Below are 20,515 nucleotides of genomic sequence, written 5' to 3' on the forward strand. Positions count from 1 at the left end.
GGCTATGAAATTCAGCTTCCACACAACCTCTTTATTTTTTTTAAAAAAAGCATAAAATAAGATAAAAATCACCTTGTGTAAATCAAGTGTTTATCTTAATCTGTGTTAGTGCTCATGGTTTGTGCTTCTTGTCTGGATTACCTCTATGGGTGGTTGCCTCCAGAAGTTGTGGGTGCACAATCACTGGAGGGTTTAAAGAAGAGATTGGACAATAATTTGTCTGGAATGGTGAGTTGCCCCTGGTTTGGACCGGTTCTATAGAACCGGTAGTAAAACTGGAGGGAGGCTCCGCCCACCGACCCCGACATCATCAGAATGCTTCTGCGCATGCGCAGAAGAGCGCGTATGCATGCGCGGCCCGGTTGTGAACTGGTAGTAAAGGTAAGTAGAACCCACCCCTGGTATAGACTCCCCTGTTTCAGCAGGAGGTTGAACTAGAAGTCCTCCAAGGTCCTTTCCATTATTCTGTATTCTGAAACCTTGAAGAGTTGATATCAATTTTACAAGTCCAAAAGCACTTCTTTACTTTTACTTTCTGGAAAACTAGTGAGGATCCCTCCTGAGACATTTCCCATGCCCCTTTTCCTTGCATGATCATTGTCTAGTCTGCAGTTTTTTCTCCTGTCTCCCAAGGTCACTCTCACATACCATTACAATCCACCTTCTAAATACTGTAGCTTTGAGAAGTATTTTGACTACAATTCTCAACATTACAGTCTGGTGCTTATCACTTGCTGATTGGGAATTCAGGGAGTTGAAAATCTTAAATATCTGGCACGTACCAACGACATACTATGATATAGGGAAGAGCAAGCAGAAAGTGTCAAAATTGGAGTGAAAGAAGAAAAGGAAGAATATCAGCAAATGAGTTAGGGCCAGAGAGAGCCAAGATGAGGAAAAACTTAAGGAACATCCAAAAAATGTTCAATGTGCTAAATTCCGGTTGTCAGCAAAACTTCCAATTACATAAATAATTCTAGCTGTGATCTCTTGGAGTATAAAGCTCCTTATAAACAGAAAGGATTACAGTATATGAAAGCAACTGTCAATTGATTTCTTTACAGACTGTCCCTCTAATTCATAATACAGTGTGACAGTGTGCCACGTAAAATTGTAGAAGAACTTCTGAAATCAGACTGAAGCTCTTAAAGGTTCATGGAAAAGCTATTTGGAATGCCAAGTTGCTCATAGGATACCTAGATTTGGTAATAGATTAGGAAAATGAGATAAATACGCAGACAACACATTGTTTATTCAGAAATGGAATTTTTTATATTTAATAAAAACTTTTAAAACTTCAACAAAAAAAAAAGGAAAGTGAGATAAAGATTGTAAGAAAGCCAATCTCCCCACGGTCTCACAGTCTGTCCAAATGGAGAGGGGGTTTCCCACTTCCCTTCTGCTTGAACATTACTACCCTGATTTTGTGGCTTTCCGGCGTTTTATAGGATGTTGTACCAAAGGATGATTTATATTTTGGCTGTTCCAATCAGTGCTGAAAATAGCAGCCAGGTCTCTCTCTGCTTGCTCTCTCTTTCTCTCATTATGTTTAGCAATAAAAGGTTGCATGATATACCATTGTGTGATGATGAGCTTTCCTGATTCTGAACCACTTGATCGTTGGGCGGGGGGGGGAATTGAAATGCAGGGGCGCCATGGCAGGGGTGGGTTCTACTTACCTTTACTACCAGTTTGCAACGGGATCGTGCGTGCACGCTTGCTTAGCTCGCACACATGCCTTGCTTCTGCGCATGCGCAGATCACTTCTGATGACGTCAGGGTCAATGAGCGGAGGCTCCCGCCAGTTTTACTACCGGTTCTATAGAACCTGTTCGAACCGGGGGCAACCCACCACTGCGCCATGGCATATTTTTGCTTTAAGAAACTTTACAGAAGCACACAGAAGAGAAGAAGGGATAAAGCTGCCACAAGGCATAGCTTGTAATACAACAAGAAGTAATCCAAAGTAACAGTGAACAATAGGTCAGTGTACACATATTTAACTTATTTTAATTTGCAGTTTTTAGCATTCTGAAACTGCACAAGAGAGGCAGAAATTTAGAGTAACAGACAGACAGATGCCGAGATGCTAGCTGGGTTAGATGACTTTTTTTTTCTCTTCATTTCAGGAATGATCTTTCAATAAATGAGAGCTTAGTTCCATTTGAAAGGAGAGATGTCTATACAGGAAAATCTTACTGTTGTCTACTCTCAAGGGAAATATCAGATTTTGGAAAATGGCATACTTGGTAGACAGTAACAGAGAATGTGAATTCATTTTATAGCCCAGCACCAGAAACCTAATCTTGACATTTAAGAAAATCCAGGAAGTAGTACTCATGAAAGTAGCAAGAGAAAAAGAAAATGGCATATACAGCCCATATAAAGCTCCGTTGAGATCAGCTATGGAGAAATGTTAGCAAGATTTGATAAGGCTGCTGCTGCATTTATAGCTGGTGAGAGAGAAGGCCAGGGGGAGGACAATACTAATTCACAATCTTTATTGATTACTAGGATGCATATATTTAACAGTGCCTAATGCTGTGATTTAATATCAGGAAGATGTATGTTGATTTGATAGACCACACAGCCCCTCCTCACCTCAAGCCCCGATTAGATGATTAGACGGGCTATCTTTAATTCAATTAGCGCTTGCATGAAGGGCTCCTCTCAAAATAAATAGCAAATGTGGGGAGCCCAGTCCAGATATTATTAATTTCTCCATTACGGTCACTCCCCCTTTCCCTAACATTTTTGCCATTTGTGCAGGAAAGAAAGTTCCTTTCTCTTCCATTACAAGGACTAGTGTAGGGAAAGTCCAGACTGGGGTAACACAGAATTGAAAATATGATTAATATATTCCAACAAATATGGAGAGCAATGGAAAGATTCATCAAAGCAATCATCAAAGCTCGACTTTAAAAGCAAGCTGGTATTTCAAACACAAAGAGATTGGGAACAGGCTTAGGATCAATCCACATAGTGAAATGAATTCAACAAAACATATAATTATACAGTCTAAAAAAAGATAGCCTCCTTTAGTCAAGCTTAACTCCCAGTGACAAAATGGGCATGTTTTTATACTTTTCTTGGCAACATTATAGGTGGTTTGACACCGACTTCTTCCAAGATGTGTTTATTTGATTATTTCCCAATCTAGTCTTCAGATTTGCTGGTGTTGTCCATTAAAGTAAAAATCTGAGCATTTTTTTTTTCAAGACCAGCCAAGATTGGTAAAATGATGATGCTGTATTTGGGGGGAAACTTCCAGCATTTTATCCACAATATTGTCCACATTCTGGACAGAGAGGACCATTGGTTTGAAACAGGGATCAAAGAGGCCATCTACATTAATATTGACCAGCCCTCTCTCAACAGAGGGGAAGAGATACAACACTACCTATCTCCTGTTTACAATACAGTCCTTTCAGCAGTTCCAAAAAGGTTCCACACCACTGGTGAAATCCAAACTTTTTTACTACCGGTTCTTTGGGCGTGGCTTGGTGGGCGTGGCAGGGGAAGGATACTGCAAAATCTCCATTCCCTCCCCACTCCAGGGGGAAGGATATTGAAAAATCTCCATTCCCACCCCACTCTGGGACCAGCCAGAGGTGGTATTTGCCGGTTCTCTGAACTACTCAAAATTTCCGCTACCTGTTCTCCAGAACCCGTCAGAACCTGCTGGATTTCACCCCTGTTCCACACCCACTATTCAGGTGATCTGTGGGCACAGATAAACTTTCAAGTGGCCTCAACGATTCTCAGAAAGAGTGCTAATGACTAGATGACTGCAATGAACATAAATCCTTCCATCCTCCACCATTTAGTCAGAACTGAAGAAGCTTCTTGGATGAGAAGCAAAATACCTTCAAACAAAAACAAAGTCCAGTTCTTTTTGAAAAAATAACTCTGGAACAACCATGACCTGGATGACTGAGAAGCTCCATAGACATTTGTCCACAATATAGTTTTCACAGAGGTAGGCCTATCTTCTCTGTCTTATGCATTCCTGATTTAATTGTATGACCCCTTCCCATATTGGGCCAGCATGAGAAAACCCACAAGCTGAAATCCTTCTTTAGCCTTGAGATCAATCTTAAATTAATTGCTTCCAAATATCCTTCTTTCATGTTTTGCTGTCCAGCAGATATCCTGTGAGTTCAGATATTTTCTAGTTACGAGGATATATGTCTAGTTATAGGATATATACATATGATATTTGACAGACAACCAATTATGTTTGATTTTTTAACACTTGATTCCCTAATTGACATTTTGCACTATATAATACTCTGCACATGAAAATTATGTTTGGTATTTTTCAGGATTAATAGTTAACATGCAGTGATATATCAGAAAGGATATCCTGTTCCAGTTTTTGGGCATAACCATAACCCATGCCAATAGAAATACTGAACATTTCACTAGGAAAATTATTGTTGTAGCCAAATGTCTTTCAGCTATTTTTCTACCTGGAGAACAATTTGCGAGTTACTGATATCCATATCTGTCAAGACTTGGTAATTCACATTTAATCTTATAATGAATTATAGATAATACACAATAGTTAACATGCTACGTAGGATCAATTGGTGAGGGAGCATCTGGGACAGATTCCCTCTGCTTTATACAAGTCCCTTGGTTACCCCCCCCCACCTCCCCAATTTTTAACCAGTACATTGTAATGGCTACTTCCAGGGATGGAAATATTATGCTAGTACACACTTGAAGCTTTTTTTTTAAAGCTGTACATCTAAGCAGAGAAGTAGGGGTTCCATAAGCATTCTCAGGGCTTATCAGCTCTGCAGCCTTCAGCTGCCAGACAGCTTAAAGAAGTCCCTCTCCGATTTTCATCCTGTTCCTCTATTTTGACACAAAGTTGGCCTAGTGTTCTATACAGCAATTTGTTTACCACAGCCCTTTATTGGTGGATTCCCCTGCTTTTTAATCCCTCCTGGACCTCAAAGTTAAGATCCTGGCATTGTTTGGGACATCATATTCTTAATTATATGCCCCACATATTAACCATGAATGGTTCCCACTCTTGGTTCCCTCAGTGTATAATACATGATCTGAGAGTACCCTGTTTTCCCCAAAATAAGACAGCCCCTGATAATAAGCCCAATCAGGCTTTTGAGTGCATAGCAATAAGGCCAAGCGCTTATTTCAGGGTTCAAAAAAATATAAGACGGTCTTATTTTTGGGGAAACATGGTAATAATAATTAGACTAGGATGAGATGGAGATTTATCAGCCCTTATATGAGGGCTGCTGGCTGAAACATTTAAAACAGTACAAATATGATATATGCACGGCTGTACAGAAATCAGTATGCACATATCATATCTGTACCCAGAGGCTCCAGCTTGTCCACAATGAGGCCGCACGGGTTGTAATGGGAGCTTCCCGTTACTCCCGTGTTACACCTTTCCTGCGCGAGCTGCACTGGTTACCGGTGGTCCTTCAGATCCATTTCAAGGTGCTGGTACTTACCTATAAAGCTCTATATGGCATGGACCCGGGGTATTTGCAGGACCATATTCTGCCTGCCTCCCACCACCCTGTGCACTCACATAGGACAGCCCTCCACCGGGTGCCATCGGCCAGACAATGTCGGCTGGTGGTGCCCAGGATGAGGGCGTTCTCTGTGGCCGCACCGACCCTCTGGAATGGGTTATCCCGACTTCCGCTCTTTCCGCCGTGACCTGAAGACATGGCTTTTCCAACAAATTTGCTGATCTGTTGGGTGATTTTAATTGGGAGATTTTAGTATTGATTTTAGTAGTTATTTTTATTGTTTCTATTGTTTAGTTTTGTGAGCCGCCCCGAGTCCTTTGGGAGAAGGGCAGCATATAAGTATAATAAAATAAATAAAATAAATATCTAGCAAGAGTTCCTTTACAGAGATGCAATATATATCTGAACTGGTTCCTATACAATCATGCAAAGTCTAGCAGGAATGTATTCTGGGCAGACATGCAGTAGATATGTCGATTGGCTTCTATACAGTCCTTGAGTATTTCATTCATTCATTCATTCATTCATTCATTCATTCATTCATTCCTGCATTCATTCATTCATTCATTCATTCATTCATTCATTCATTCATTCACAGTATATACTCCAAATACATAATCCCAGTAAAACTATAAAAATAACCCATTCACGCAGGGTTTATTATCTGATAGACATTGGAACTGATTCCTAAACACTGCCATGCTAGATATCTAAACTGAATATCATGCACTTATGCAATATACATCTGCAAAGGATCCAATTAAATATCAGCCTACATATTGTTTGTTTGTTTGTTTGGCTTCCCATCTGAAATAACTCTGAGCAGCTCACAATAATAATAAAACCAATAAATATAATAATCATAAAACAATAAAAAACAGTGAAACATTAAAACAAAAACATTGCACCATAATCACCCTCCGGGGATGCCCCACAGCAGACCCACTGCCCACTTTCCATACAGTACTTACTACCAGTATCTATACTGTCCCAGTGCCTAAGTAAAGAACCAGGTCTTAATGACCTTCTAAAAGAGGGGTCTCCATCCTTGGCCACTTTAAGACTTGTGGATTTCAATTCCCAGAGTTCTGGGAGTTGAAGTCCATAAGTCTTAAAGTGGCCAAGGTTGGAGACCCCTGTTCTAAAAGGCTAGAAGGGTGGGGGCCTGTCAAATCACCAGTGAGATTGTGTTCCACAAGGTAGAGGCTGTTCTGCCCCAGCTACGGACTCCAAAGAACGCAGCACACACAAACTCTATACAAAGCTTATTTTACTCACATAACTTAGTCTTTATCATTCAAACGCTGTTAATGAACTGTCTTAACAGCCTACCAGAATTCTAAGATAAGGTAATCACAGTCTTACTAGAGTTGGCAGAAAGCCCAGAAGCAATTTTGCAGACACAAAGGAGAGTGAACTAAAGTTGTTCTCTACAGCTTGTTGCAAGCGGCGTTCCTTCTTAAATAGGCTAAGGGAGTGGCCAATTAGCCCCAAGCCTTAATCTCGAGGAGACCTCCTCCTGAGGACCCACTCCTGTCTTTTGGCAGCTCTGCGCGCTCATGCATTGAGAAGAGGCTCCTCCTCTTTATCCTCTTCACTTAAAGGAGCTTCTGGAGGTTCTGAAAGCCCTGGCTGAATCCCTGCCTCTGGCACCACCAGCCTCCAGCCTCCTCACTGTCCGACTCAAGCGCCAGCTGCACAGGCTGCTGACGCAGCACCACACCAGCCTCCTCGTTGTCGGAATCAGCTACAATCTGCACAGGCCGCTGACGGGCCACAACAGAGACAGCCATGGGAAGGGCATGCCTTTGAGCTCACTAGATGGCAAGATTTCAGGGAGAGGATCTGGCGTGAGCTCATCCAGTCTAATCTAGCGGGACAGGCAGATATTCTTACAGAGGGGCAATCCTGAAAATAACCGAGTCATATGCTATGTAGGGTTTTCAAGGTGATAACCAGCACCTTGAATTGCAACTAGAAGAAAATTGGGAGCCAGGACAGCTTGCACAATAAAGATGTAACAGGAGCGAACCTATGGGAACCTAATACTGTACACTCTGCTGCATTCTGGACCATTATGTCTTTCATATGTGTTCATTTTTCAATGGTTGACTTGACCTCCAGTTATTTCCTCCCAGGGACTAGCTAAATAATGAAGCCTGAAGGAAGTAACAGAGTGCTTTTGGGATACAGAGAAACTGCCTTAATAAAGAGAATGCCTGACAAAGACTGTGAAAATCTGTAAAACTGTATACAAGGTGAGGGGTCTGCTTTAGGAGTACTCCATGATGAGGTACATAGAACAGCCAAGCAAATGTTGTTCACTGCACTGAGATCAATGTAATATTTCCTTAACCTTATTCAGAAGAATCTTCCTCATTAGACCTTTCTATCGTTGCATGCATTCAATCCTTTAATAATAGCTTCTATTAATTCTTAACAGAAGTTTAAATGTTTTTTTTATTGTAAAAACAATGTTTTCTCTTACTGCCTGTTTTCGAATGCAAGATGCAAATGTATTCCTCACATGTAAGAACCAAATGCACATGATAGTAAATATCAATAGAAAATAGTTGTGTATTTATGAGAATTCGTTCCTGAAACATATTTGAACTGAAACATTCAAGGAATACTGAGTGTGTCTGTATTGTGAACTTGAATTTCATTTCAAGAAATTACTGACAAAAACTAACCAATCTTCCAATCCAGTTATTAATATTAAATTCAGTTTTTATCTTCTAGCCACATTGGCATGTCTGGAACGAAGCAATCTGTTAAGAGAAATTTCAATCAATCTGATCTATCAGCTGGAAAGGAACTTATATAGGTAGCCCTCGACTTACAATCAGAATTGGGGGACAGAATTTCTGTTCCTAAAACAAGGCAATTGTTAAGTGAGTCACACCCAATTTTACAACTTTTTTGGCAAGTTGTTAAGTGAATCACTGCAGTTGGTAAATGAATCACGTGGTTGTTAAGTGACTCTCGCTTCCCCATTGACTTTGCTTGTTGGAAGTCATCTGGGAAGGTTGCAAATGGTGATCATATGTCCTTGGGATGCTGCAATTATTATACAAATATGTCAGTGACCTAGTGCCTAAACTTTAATCCTGTGACTGTGGGGATGTTGCAACATTCAAAAATGTGAGAACCAGCTGCAAGTCACTTTTTTCTGTGCTGTTGTAACTATGAACAGTCATTAAACCAATGACTGTAAGTCGAGGACTACCCATCTATTGGATATAATGCATGGAAGACCAGTCACATGATTGTGGTGAAATCCACAGTACAAAACTCATTTCATTAAGCCACCCTGCTCTGAAGTAGCTCCAAAATTGGATACATGTGTGCAAATGAGATGAATTGTACATATTCTTTCAACTATTTAAGAAAAGGATACAACATTTTTTAAATGCAATGAATTTTTAATATATAAACCCTGTTTTAAACAAACGGGGGGACCCTTTTTCCTGGCACTCAAAATATCCACTATTTGTATGATTATTTATTGCACTTGCCAGGCCTCTATACATCCTTGCTTTCCATATGTGGCTACCTCCAGGAGAAGTATTCTGGAGCATCATTTGATTTTGTTTTAAATACCTCGCTGCTGTTTTCATTTTTTCTTCACTTCCCACACCCCAACCGAAGAGAAGTTGTACAACAGTTGAAAATGCTGATGGCTTAACTTTTCAATATTTTTCCACGGCAGCCCTGAGGGGGTTTAACTCTTTCCACTGTGCTGAGATCTTTCTTTTGGAGTTCAATGTTTAACTCAGGCTGAGAGACTCATAAATATTCGGAGTCACTCTCTCCCTCTCTGTTTGATTAGGAAATGAGCATTTAACTCAATGTAATCCCCAAGCCATTAACAAAAAAGCCCTCAACAGCTCCACTATTAGAATTTCACTTCTAACCCACCGAGGATTGAATTAGATTAACATAACTACCAGCAATCTGAGTTTATTTTCTGTGCCAGAAAGAAATGTATTTTCCAGGAAAAAAAAAGTGCGCACAGCAGGGGAAGAGAAGCGATAGAAAAGAGTAAGCATAATGAAATGTAAAACTGAGATATGATAAAAAGACAGGGTGAGGTATAAGTGAAGAGATAGCAGAAGAAAGTGAAATAGATGGCTGCATAATCTTTTTAAAATGTGCGGTTCCCAAGTCCTCCTATTTAAAAAAAAGAAAGAAAAAGATAGAGGCCTTCATGATTTATAACTAAGCAATTCTCTGGCTGATATTTCTTACCTTCCAGATGTCCATTTCATCATTTCAAGCTTACAAACACAGAAGAAACCAACAGGTACATTTTACACACCTGTGTGAGGTTCAGCTTTGCATGCAAATGTTGTAGAATATTCATAATTGGAAATTCAATAGAAAGAGGCTTCCTAAAACAAGTCAAGGGCCATAACTCATGACTTTATTCATGACTTTAAAGGCAAACAGATAGAAGAGGGAAGGCTTCCTTCTCAGAATCATGAACAGACTCATTAAAAACTGAGAAGAAAATTCAGATGGGGTAGAGCTGGGACAGGGTTTGAGCCTGAAAATAATAATAAGCCGCCCTGAGTCTCCGGAGAAGGGCGGCATATAAATCAAATTAAAAAAAAAAAAATTGCTATAGAAGTAGCTATTAAGCAATATCAATCAGCAAGGTACCCAGTTAATATTTCAGAATGTTCTTATCATTTATCTAGGTATCCATAAAGGCAAAGAAGAATGTCCTATACTCCCCAAAAGGACTTGGGTTTTTCAAAAGCAAGAAAAAGAATCTACTCGTTGAACAGAAGGGGAAATAAGTAGCAGATCACACATACATTCAGAGAGCTAAACATACCTCTATGCATGCCAAGAGATACCTCAAAAATGCCACAAGAAAATAGTTTAAAATATTTCCTTCAATTACCCAAAGGCCAGCATTTTTAATAAGTGAGAATACTGAGATGGCATATCAGTAGGGATTTCCTCTTGTTTTGTATATGTTTGTTAGTGAAGAAATGGGGATTACTAAAACCTGCAAATAACATTCATTTTTAAAAGTAATAAATGTAGCAAAAACAAGTCTAAAGAAAGGTGTTCTTGAGCATAGTCTATGTTTTTAATCTTATTGCAAAAAACAAAAACAAAAAACCCTTTCCTTTTAACTGCTAGGTAAAATCACATTTGTGCATTTGTCTTCATGGAAAAATTCAGGCCACCATTCCTGAACATGAAGAATGAAACAAGGAAAAAGTCTAGTGATGATTTTATGTAAAACCAACATACAATGGCTTGGGACAGAATAAATACATTTAATTTTGTATTTGAATAACAAATAAGTACAAAGAATACTTGATTAAATTGCTAGATTTTTCAGGATTCTAGGTTACCTTCCTTAACTTGGTTTCTATAGAAATATGAATCATTCTTGAATTATGTTAAATTGCATTAAATAAATTTACAGCCCCTGTTGTATTACACCAACATAGACATTTATAGGGCTCCCTTAATTTTTTCTAAGAATAAATATAGCACAATAAAGTAAACTATATAAAGTATGTGTGAAGGAGTAATGTGTTAACTGTAAAATTTCAGTTCAACACGAATGAGGAATTGGTTATAGTGAAAATGTATTTAAGATATTTATCAACATGTTAACTATCCTCAGCTATTTTATAACATTTTCTTCACATTCACTCTGACTTAATATAAAATATATATTTGTCCAATTAATGAAAAGGCATTGTTTATTGCTGTTCCATTAAGTTAATTCACACTCTTGAAAAAATAGAGGTATCTTTACAAATTGGACAGATTAATTTTATGATTACTTTAAAGCAAATGGAAAAGAATTTGAATAGGAGAATTAAAAGGAAAAAATTAAAATTTGCAGCTTTTAAAAAGCATCCAATAAGAATTTATTTCCTATTCAATAAAATGAACTAAAAAGGAATTTAATTAGAAATTTACAAAACTGAGTGATAGCTATAGAATTAATACAAATTATTCTCACTATATAAAAATATATACCTATAAACAGTAATTACTGATGTTCTTTGCATTTTCAATTGGCAATTATCTGCAATTTTGCTTGTATAACAGGCATATCACAAAAATAATTTTTGTATATTTAATTTCTTAAAAGAATTCACTATATTAACAAAGATAATCTCTAAATGGTTTCCACTCTTGGGACATCATATACCAATCAAGTACACATACACATAGAGCTCCAAAAATTAAAAAAATATCCCCTTTTCACATGATTTCAATACATTTGTACAAGTGTTTGCAGTGATCAATATTGAGATGTACATTTCTTACAAGAGGTCTTTAGTGCTAAAGTTTTTTTTTCCCTTTTCAGATTTTACAAGGCTGCTGGAAAATTGATTACCTGTCCTTGATAAGCCCTTAAGCCAAGTTCCCTTCCTTGTTGCCATGTGGAATGCTGGCAATTTATTTGCATTTCCCAATGAATAGCATCTGGCACAAACTTTCACCAGCATAGTTCAAAATAAAAAGGAAACCTGAAACTATTGTTAAAAGTTCTGAAATTCCCCTCTGTGAGCTTCCTTTTAAAAGGCAACCGACAGGATACGAATCCTATCTCCTGCTTCAGTTCTGTGTTTGAAAGGGTATGCATCCATAATTTCAAGTTCAGATAAAAGAGCAAATATAACTGAGGAAAAGAAGCTTGACACACACACACCCAAGATACTTACATGCTTTGGGCTAAGAAACCCTCAAGGTAGGGGAGACTTTTCTCTCAGGTGTTGCTGAGTGAGTATCTTTCAGTTCTGCTTGCACAAATCAGGAGTCCCTTCCGTGTCTCTGGCTCTCTTTGTAACTGAGGACACAGCACTCTGAGTCCCAACCTATAAATAGATCTCAGCTCCGTGATTGATATAACAGGCAGCTGACAAAGAAAAAAAATAATAATAAGTAGGTCTTAGGCAAAGCAGCAAATGCTGGGTTCTGACTTCACACTGCATCCGGGAAGGAATCCACACACCCCTCCCAAGGTCCTAGGTGGGCTCAGGAAAGGAAAAAGTGTAAAGCAATTACTTCCCCAGCAGCATTGCAGGGAATGTGAAGCAAGGAAACCAAAATGAACAATATCTGATTCATGAAAAATGCAAACTGCTAGCCAGTCTCAGATTGGTCTATGTCTTCAGAAACAGACTTGCCAGGTCTCAAATATACTTTTTCTTCCCAAAGCAGAAGATTTACACCTTGGCTGGCTCAAGCAGTTTTCTTTGACAGAGGCTTGAAAGGAAAACAGCTGAGTGGTCTCTTATTAACGTACCTGTTGATCACTCACTGCCAGGAGTTTCTCCCGAAGAATATTGTCCTAGCTCAAGGCATTTCCCAACAACGATTAATCGTCCCACATGCTGTAACCACTGTAACCATTGGTAATTTTAGAGTCAAGACAAAGTTGAATGAACTTTTGTCATTCCCTGATTTTATTGATTGTATACAAGTTAGTTGCATACATATTGCAAAAGAGGAAAAAAAATAGTAGCTTGAAGTATACTTGGGAGAAGGGACAGAATACTAATAATTTTTTTATATAAAAGTGGAAGCCCATGCAGATTTATGGAAGTCATCCACTGACTAAATATTTGGGACAATGCACACCCTGTGAACGTTTGAGAATTATCCCCCAGAAGTTGTTCAGAAGTTATCTCCAAAGGGCAAAAATATTAAATATATGAGGAGATATTTTATGAATATTATTAATTTTAATTACAGTTTATGGCCTGACCATGACTTTTTCCCCCTGATCCAGATCTTTTTATTGGTTGACTGTAACATTGGCCCAGAAAGACTTACATGCGCCAGTTTTGTCCTACAAACATTGGGGCCCATGCATTATAGCAAAATTAAAATAGCTGTGGCGATCAATCAAACCATATAGGGCCTGTAGTCCTTTCAGCACTGCTGCAATCTGATAAACTTCACATCTGCAACAGATTGGCTACCATACTCGATGTTACAGTTTGCCATATGGTTATATATGCTTCTGCATTTGTGTGGGTAGATCAGAATCTGACGCATTCCAGATGTTTCCACTTTGTGGAACTTTAGCAAAGTTTTGCACCTGTCGGAATAGTTATTACTAGTAGAATGGGGCAGGGAAGTTCAGGCAAAGAGATTTCAGCTATCAACCGTTGTACATTTGGCTTCACAAACATCCTCAAACAGAGAGTTTCCCTAAACACCAGAGAGTTGTCTCCCGTATCTTGGAAAATTGTGTTACTATTTAGCATTGTACTTCTAGCACTGAAACCATGAGTACTTTGCAAGACATCTCAATATCCTCATAATAAAACAGCTTCTATTTCGACCGATGTCTTAACAGATCTCACTCAGCAAGGAAATGAAACTACCCATGAAGGGAAACTGAATTCCTACAGTACTTAATTTTCTGACACTAAATGCTGGAGGGTAGAACTACATTCAAGCCGATTTCTCTGGCTTCCAGACTTCTGCCCCCCCTTGGAGCTTTCCAAGGTGCTAGTCATCAACTTGTCTAATTTCACCATGTTCTTTCTCTGTCCATGGAACCTGGATCTAGTGGTGATCCAGCAATGCCTAATATTTTCCTCCAGAGACTGATAATGTCGAAAAAGTATTCCCTTACCTTACATTTCCCAAATCTGCTATGGACAATTTAAAAACTGCTGGGAATTTAGGCTGAAATGACAAACTGGTGGCAAGGAGAGGAGAAGAGCAGAAAATATAATACAGGTAGTCCTTGACTTATGACCACAATTGAGCTCAAAATTTCTGTTGTTAAGTGAAACATTTGTTAAGTGAGCTTTGCCCCATTTTATGACCATTTTCTTGCTACAGTTGTTAAGTGAATCACTGCAGTTGATAAATTAGTAATCTGGTTGTTAAGCGAATCTGGCTTCCCTGTTGACTTTGCTTGTGTTGTGGCTCCATTACTTGAGCCTGTGTCATCGGCAGGAGAGGACTCCGAGAGTGAAGGAGAGCAGTTGGCAAGGCCTCCCTCTCCAGGACCCTCCTCTCTGGCAATGCCTTCGGTGTCCGCCGAAGGGCAAGAGATAGGGCCGGGGCCAAGCACGTCCATGCAGCCACAGGTGGACAGTGATGAGGGTAATGAGTCTTGGCTGGATCCTTGGCAGCGTCGCAGAGATAAGTGCACGCAACAGAAGAAAAGGCATGCCAGAGATTAGGCTGAGTCACTGGACCAAACCCCACAGGGTATAAAAGGGGGTGAGGTGGCCATTCAGACTCTGTGGCGGACAAAACTAACTACTATCAAGTCACATTGCATCTGTGGAAACAACATTATCGGCCTTGGATTTATTTTACAAAATGGACAATTCTTGACTGTGTGTATTTTGTTTATTGAGTAAAAGTTCTTGGCAAGCAGCTACTGGGTTGCTGCCAAGCGTCTTATCGGAAGAATTGGTTGTCTGCCAGTTTATTTAACCCCCGGCTGTCTGTTTGTGGGTGTGTGTGTGTGAGACGGGGACAGAACAGCTTGTCAAAAGGTTGCAAAAGGTGATCACATGACCTTGGGACATAATAATAGTGATAAGTATGAACCAGTTGCCAAGTATCTGAATATTCATTACATGATCATGGGGATGCTACAAAGATTGTAACTAAAAATGGTCATAAGTCACTTTTTTCAGTGCCGTTGTAACTTTCAACAGTCACTAAATGAACTGCTGTAAGTTGAGGACTACCTATACTACCTATACTAAAAAAGGACTTCAGGTTCTGTGATGCTGTATTTCATTTTTAAAGAAATCATTTTAGGTTGATTCACAATTGCAATCAGGATAGAAGAAGAACCACAGGTTGCATTTTCATAATCACTCACCTGTAAATTTGGGGGAATCCTTGCAATATTGTAGAATGAACCAGTTTATCTGTTGTAAAAAGGAGTGATGAGAAATAGTATGAACAATAAATCTTAATTAGCCCTTTTAAGATAAACTGTAGTAAAATATGTAATACACCAACAAGAAATAGTTTTAATGGCAACCCAGAAGCTAAACTGATGTTATTAAGTTCATATTTTAACTTGAAAATGTTAACGGAATATGGAAACTTATTTTATGCTGCCTAACAGAATATAACTTTTTTCACAGTATCCCTCTTAAATATTTATCTATTTGTTTATATTTTATTTTATGGCAAAACAAATCACCTCACAGAAGTCTCGGGTATTAAAACATAAGAACAATACAGTTATTGAATTTCAATGCAAACAGCTTATGATGTTTAATTATCGTACAAAATTCTGTGTAAGTTATACTTGCACTCACTTTGAGTGTGGGAAACAATTTCTAAGCAAAGTATATGCAGATGGATAGTAGATGTGGGAAAAGCGAGTTGTGATCATATCAGGTTGTCATAATAGGGCACTATTTCATTATAAGACCACTGAAAGCTGCATTAAAAAATTGCATTGTGAATTCTGCTGTTCAACATTCTACCCCATGCTTTTCCAGCAATAGAATGTGTGTCCTCATTTTCTCCCCAAAAAAACAAAAAGGAAAGGAATGTAGTTAAATCCAGTTTATACAGAATTTACCGTATATAAACCTCTTCATACCTATCCTTGCAAACCATCTTTGTTTCTATTATGTCCATATACCACTCCATATACCGTATTCTCTCTTTTTGAGTATTTTATCAATCTCATTCAAGACTAACTCAATCTTGCATCTCCCTCTGTGTCCCCTTCACTTTTCCTTCATATATTTATTTTTTATTTGATCTTCAGTAAGTAATAGTAATTCTTTCTATATAACCAAGCTGCCTCAACATACTTCTTTCATATTGATCTCTTATTTTTGTATTCTACCCACATTCATTCTCTACCCATTGATTCTTGGCCTTATCTCTTCCTGCTTAATCACAAACACTCCTTAAGTATGTCTTCTCATTGTGTTCAAATTAATTTTACATTTCTTCTGACATACCCAACTCTCACTTCCATCTAACCAAGTGGACAAGCTTGTACACAACTCTTATATGTAATTAGTTTCACTTTTTAAATCAACATAATCCTTCACAACAGATTTCATACTATCCATAGCTTTTTTTACTAGTGTTACACATCTTGAAATTTCCCTATCCATTTATCCACATTTTATTAAGGCACACTATGTGATTTGATGTAGTTTTTCACCACTTACTATGACATGCAGTCATTCATTCCCCTTTTCCATTACACACAACTACCTTGGTCTTTGATTCATTAATTTTCAAATCCATGTCCTTTGTTGCATCATGCAATCTAATATTTGCTACAGATCATCCTGCTTCTCAGACAACAATATGGCATTGTCTGCATACAAAAGTGTATCTGCATTCACATCCCCAACCAACATACCTCTGCTGTCACCACAAGCATTCTTTAAAATTTTCCTGTAAATAAACACCTTAAATAACCAAAGGGACATCATATATTCTTGTCTTACTCCTAAATGCATGCACCATTCATTTCCTAAATTTTGCTCATTACCACCTCTCACACAATTTGATCAGAATTATGCCAATCCCCCTTCCAGGCATAATTAACAAGCTAACCCCCTGCAGTTTTTGCATACTCTGTTGCTACTTTTCTCTTTGTTTCCTGGAACAAAAAAAAAAAAATTTCCAGGCACAGTGGCAGTGTTTACCCAAATGTTAAATATGACACATAGAAACCTTACTGGAACATTTCTTCAGCTATATCATCTACACCTGCAGCCTTACCTTTTGCCAACATTCTTACAGTATTGATCCTTCCATTTAATCCTTTTATTTTGGTCATTAAAATTATATTATCTGTTTCAGTTCTACAACTCAACAGATCACTATTATTTAAACACAGGTGTCTAAAATACACTCCCAGCAGTCTCTCATTCCAGTTTCCCCTCAAAATATTTCATTACTTTTATCTGAATGCGGTTCAGTGAAATGGAGGCTGCTTATTTAGTCTTCTTTGCCAATCCCAAAACATTTTTTTTTTATTTCTAGCAAAGTTGTTCTGCATTTTCCCTGCCTCTTTTAATTTTAACCATTCCTGTCTGTGAGAGTAGCTCACTCTGTATTTCATTATTATTGAGGTTTCTGTTGTTATATGCTGTTGTTACATGTTCTTGATTTAGTATTTTTATATGAAGCATTGGAAGGGACCTTGAAGATCATCTGGCCTGATCTTTTGCCAAGTGCATGAATATGCTATTAATCTTTTACAACAGCCTGATAAATAGTAATTCAGCCTGTTTAAATAGCATCAGTGAAGGAGTTTCTACTACCCCCAAATGTATATTTTTGTTACAGAAATATGTTGATACATAGCTATGTAATCAATGTAGGAAGCTGACAGTGCTAGTTGCATTCCATTATCCAGCTCTGCAGGTTTTCTAATTCACAACACTTCAGATTGGTCCAGGAAGGGTTTTTCACTTATCTCCCGTCTCCAAAATTGTATGTTGTGGGGAACCTCCAGTATCCCATTAACTCTGAGAGTTGCCCATGCATGTGGCCAAAAAAGAGGAAATGCATCATTAAAAAGTAACTACAGATTTACATGTATATGTACCAAATTTTTGACTGCTGTTGTTCAGTTGCTAAGTCATGTACTACTCTTCATGACCCCATGGATCAAAGCACGTGAGCCCCCCTCGCCCCCATCCTCCACTGTCTCCCAGAGTTTGCCCAAATTCATGTCAATGACACTATCTAACTATCTCATCCATTGTCATCCCCTTCTCCTTTTGCCTTCAATAATTTTATGATAGCCATTTACAAATACATACAATAATATGGAAATGCATTTTAATCCAGCAATGAACCCTGCAGGTAATAACTGATCTGCTTTCTGAGTTAAGCCTGCAGACGCTGAGTACTGAGGAGCAACTTCAACTTACTGTCCTCCTTTAATCCTTTTTGGATTGAGTTGCATAGACCTTCAGAGAGGACATCTTTTAGTCTAGGACTAACCTTTGCAAAGGACAGTATCATACCATCCTAGTTCAGTCATAAAGATGAGCCATTTCTCTCAGAGTTTGATGCTATTTAACTTTATAAAGCATATTAGAGAGGGCTGCAAAGCACTGTGAAGCTGTTTATAAGTCTAAATGCTATTTATAAGAATGCTGTTTATAAGTCTAAATGCTATTTATAAGAATGCTGTTTATAAGTCTAAATGCTATTGCATTTTACATTTTGCTGCTTTGCCCAAATGATCAATCTATAATCCAAGTTAAAAGAAAATGGCTTGGTCCTTTGGAAGGAAACAGCATTTTTATCTCCACGAGTAAGATTTCATTGCACTGTAAACTGTTCGTCTATTCTGTATGTATTAATGCAGTTATTTTATTGAATGTGTAAGGTTACCTAATTATCAAACTACTCAAGGTGGGATACAAGACAAATTAAAACTACAATATAGAAAAAGAACCAAATGGTGAACAACCATCCAGAGAATGCAAAATTAAAGCAGCCATGGCGTGCTAGTGGGTTCACAAATCCAATGGCCCTGGGCCTGCTAAGAGAGCTAGGTCTTTATTAAACATTAAATATTAAAGAAAGAAAAAACTTCACTGCTGGGTATGCAGCATCAAGCAGAAAGATATTCAAAGTGTAAGTATACCTGGAAGGAAAAAGTGAAACGTTCTTTCAACGATTAAGGGAAATCAAGCCAAAAGTACCAGGAGTTTTCACCATTAAAATATTCAGATCATAGTTAGGGACCTTCCGTCTCCATTGGAAATTTTCTGAATTCAAATCTATACCTTCAAATTGAAAACAGGCTATTCTGATTAAGTCTGCACTACTATTAATCTTCTCATCTTTCCCACCACCCATCTCCTTCCACTTATGACTGTATGACTGTAACTTCGTTGCTTGTATCCTTACGATTTATATTGATATTGATTGTTTCCTGGTTGCTTATTTGTACCCTATGACTATCATTAAGTGTTGTACCTTATGATTCTTGATGAACGTATTTTTTCTTTTATGTACACAGAGAGCATATGCACCAAGACAAATTCATTGTGTGTCCAATCACACTTGGCCAATAAAAAAAAATTCTATTCTATTCAAATTCTATTCTATTCTCTATTCTATTCTATTCTATTCTATTCTATTCTATTCATTGGGAACAATTCTACAACTGTTCTGATCATGCTGGGTGCATCTGACAGAGATAAGGTTTGCATGTCTATGTAACACCAAAGAACTGATTTGACTTCTTCTAGATTTTCAAATTTTAACAAGTAAGTATGTACCTTTATACAGGATACATAGCAGGCAACACTTACTGACTTCGTTGTAAATTGGGCATACACATGGTGGCAGATTTGGGATTGCATCTGTAACATAACTACACTATAGTCTTTATTTCTTTTTAGTATTAATTTGTCCGCCTGCCCCCCCCCAAAAAAAGAATCTCTAAAAAGAAAGGTACAAACCTCTTAACATTTACTGTTTTAGTTTTACTTTTACTTTTACTTAATGTATATGGCTACTGAACTTAAATATTGGGACGTCAGGTGCTATGCAACAGATTACTCAAAAGCAACAGAAAAACAGATAAGCCATTCCAATAAAAATTCAGCCAAACAAATTCAGCCAACCAGAAGCTCAAAACTCCCTCCCACAACATGGAAATACTTCTTTCCACATGGAAACTCTGATTATTGTGGCTCTGAGGCCCAATGAAAAAGCCAAGGTTTTAATTGCCTTTCGAAAAGCCAGCAGGATTGGGACCAGCCATATATCAAATGTAACCACATTTATAAAACAGTAAGCAAAGGTCCATGATAATAAAAGTAAATAAAAAGACGGATTATACAAGGGCAATACGGAAGGGAGGGAGGGAGGGAGGGAGGGAGGGAGGGAGGGAAGGAAGGAAGGAAGGAAGGAAGGAAGGAAGGAAGGAAGGAAGGAAGGAAGGAAGGAAGGAAGGAAGGTTGGTTTACCATTTTAGTTGTCATCCAAAGGCACTGAGGGCCAACTCTACAAAAACA

General features: G+C 38.2%; 1 protein-coding gene across 1 annotated transcript in view; it reads right to left on the reverse strand.

Moving 5' to 3' along the window:
* The window catches only part of ESRRB (estrogen related receptor beta), a 156,684-nt gene extending 144,219 nt beyond the window's left edge, over window positions 1-12,465 (reverse strand). Inside the window, exon 1 of the mRNA XM_034418177.3 lies at window positions 12,224-12,465. Coding sequence (XP_034274068.1) covers window positions 12,224-12,225 — 2 coding nt within the window. The 5' untranslated portion in view covers window positions 12,226-12,465. The remainder of the gene's footprint in view (window positions 1-12,223) is intronic.
* Window positions 12,466-20,515: the final 8,050 nt, after the last annotated feature.

This window comes from Pantherophis guttatus, chromosome 1 (assembly GCF_059756535.1).
Source record: "Pantherophis guttatus breed Tessera chromosome 1, ASM5975653v1, whole genome shotgun sequence".
Lineage (NCBI taxonomy): Eukaryota > Metazoa > Chordata > Lepidosauria > Squamata > Colubridae > Pantherophis > Pantherophis guttatus.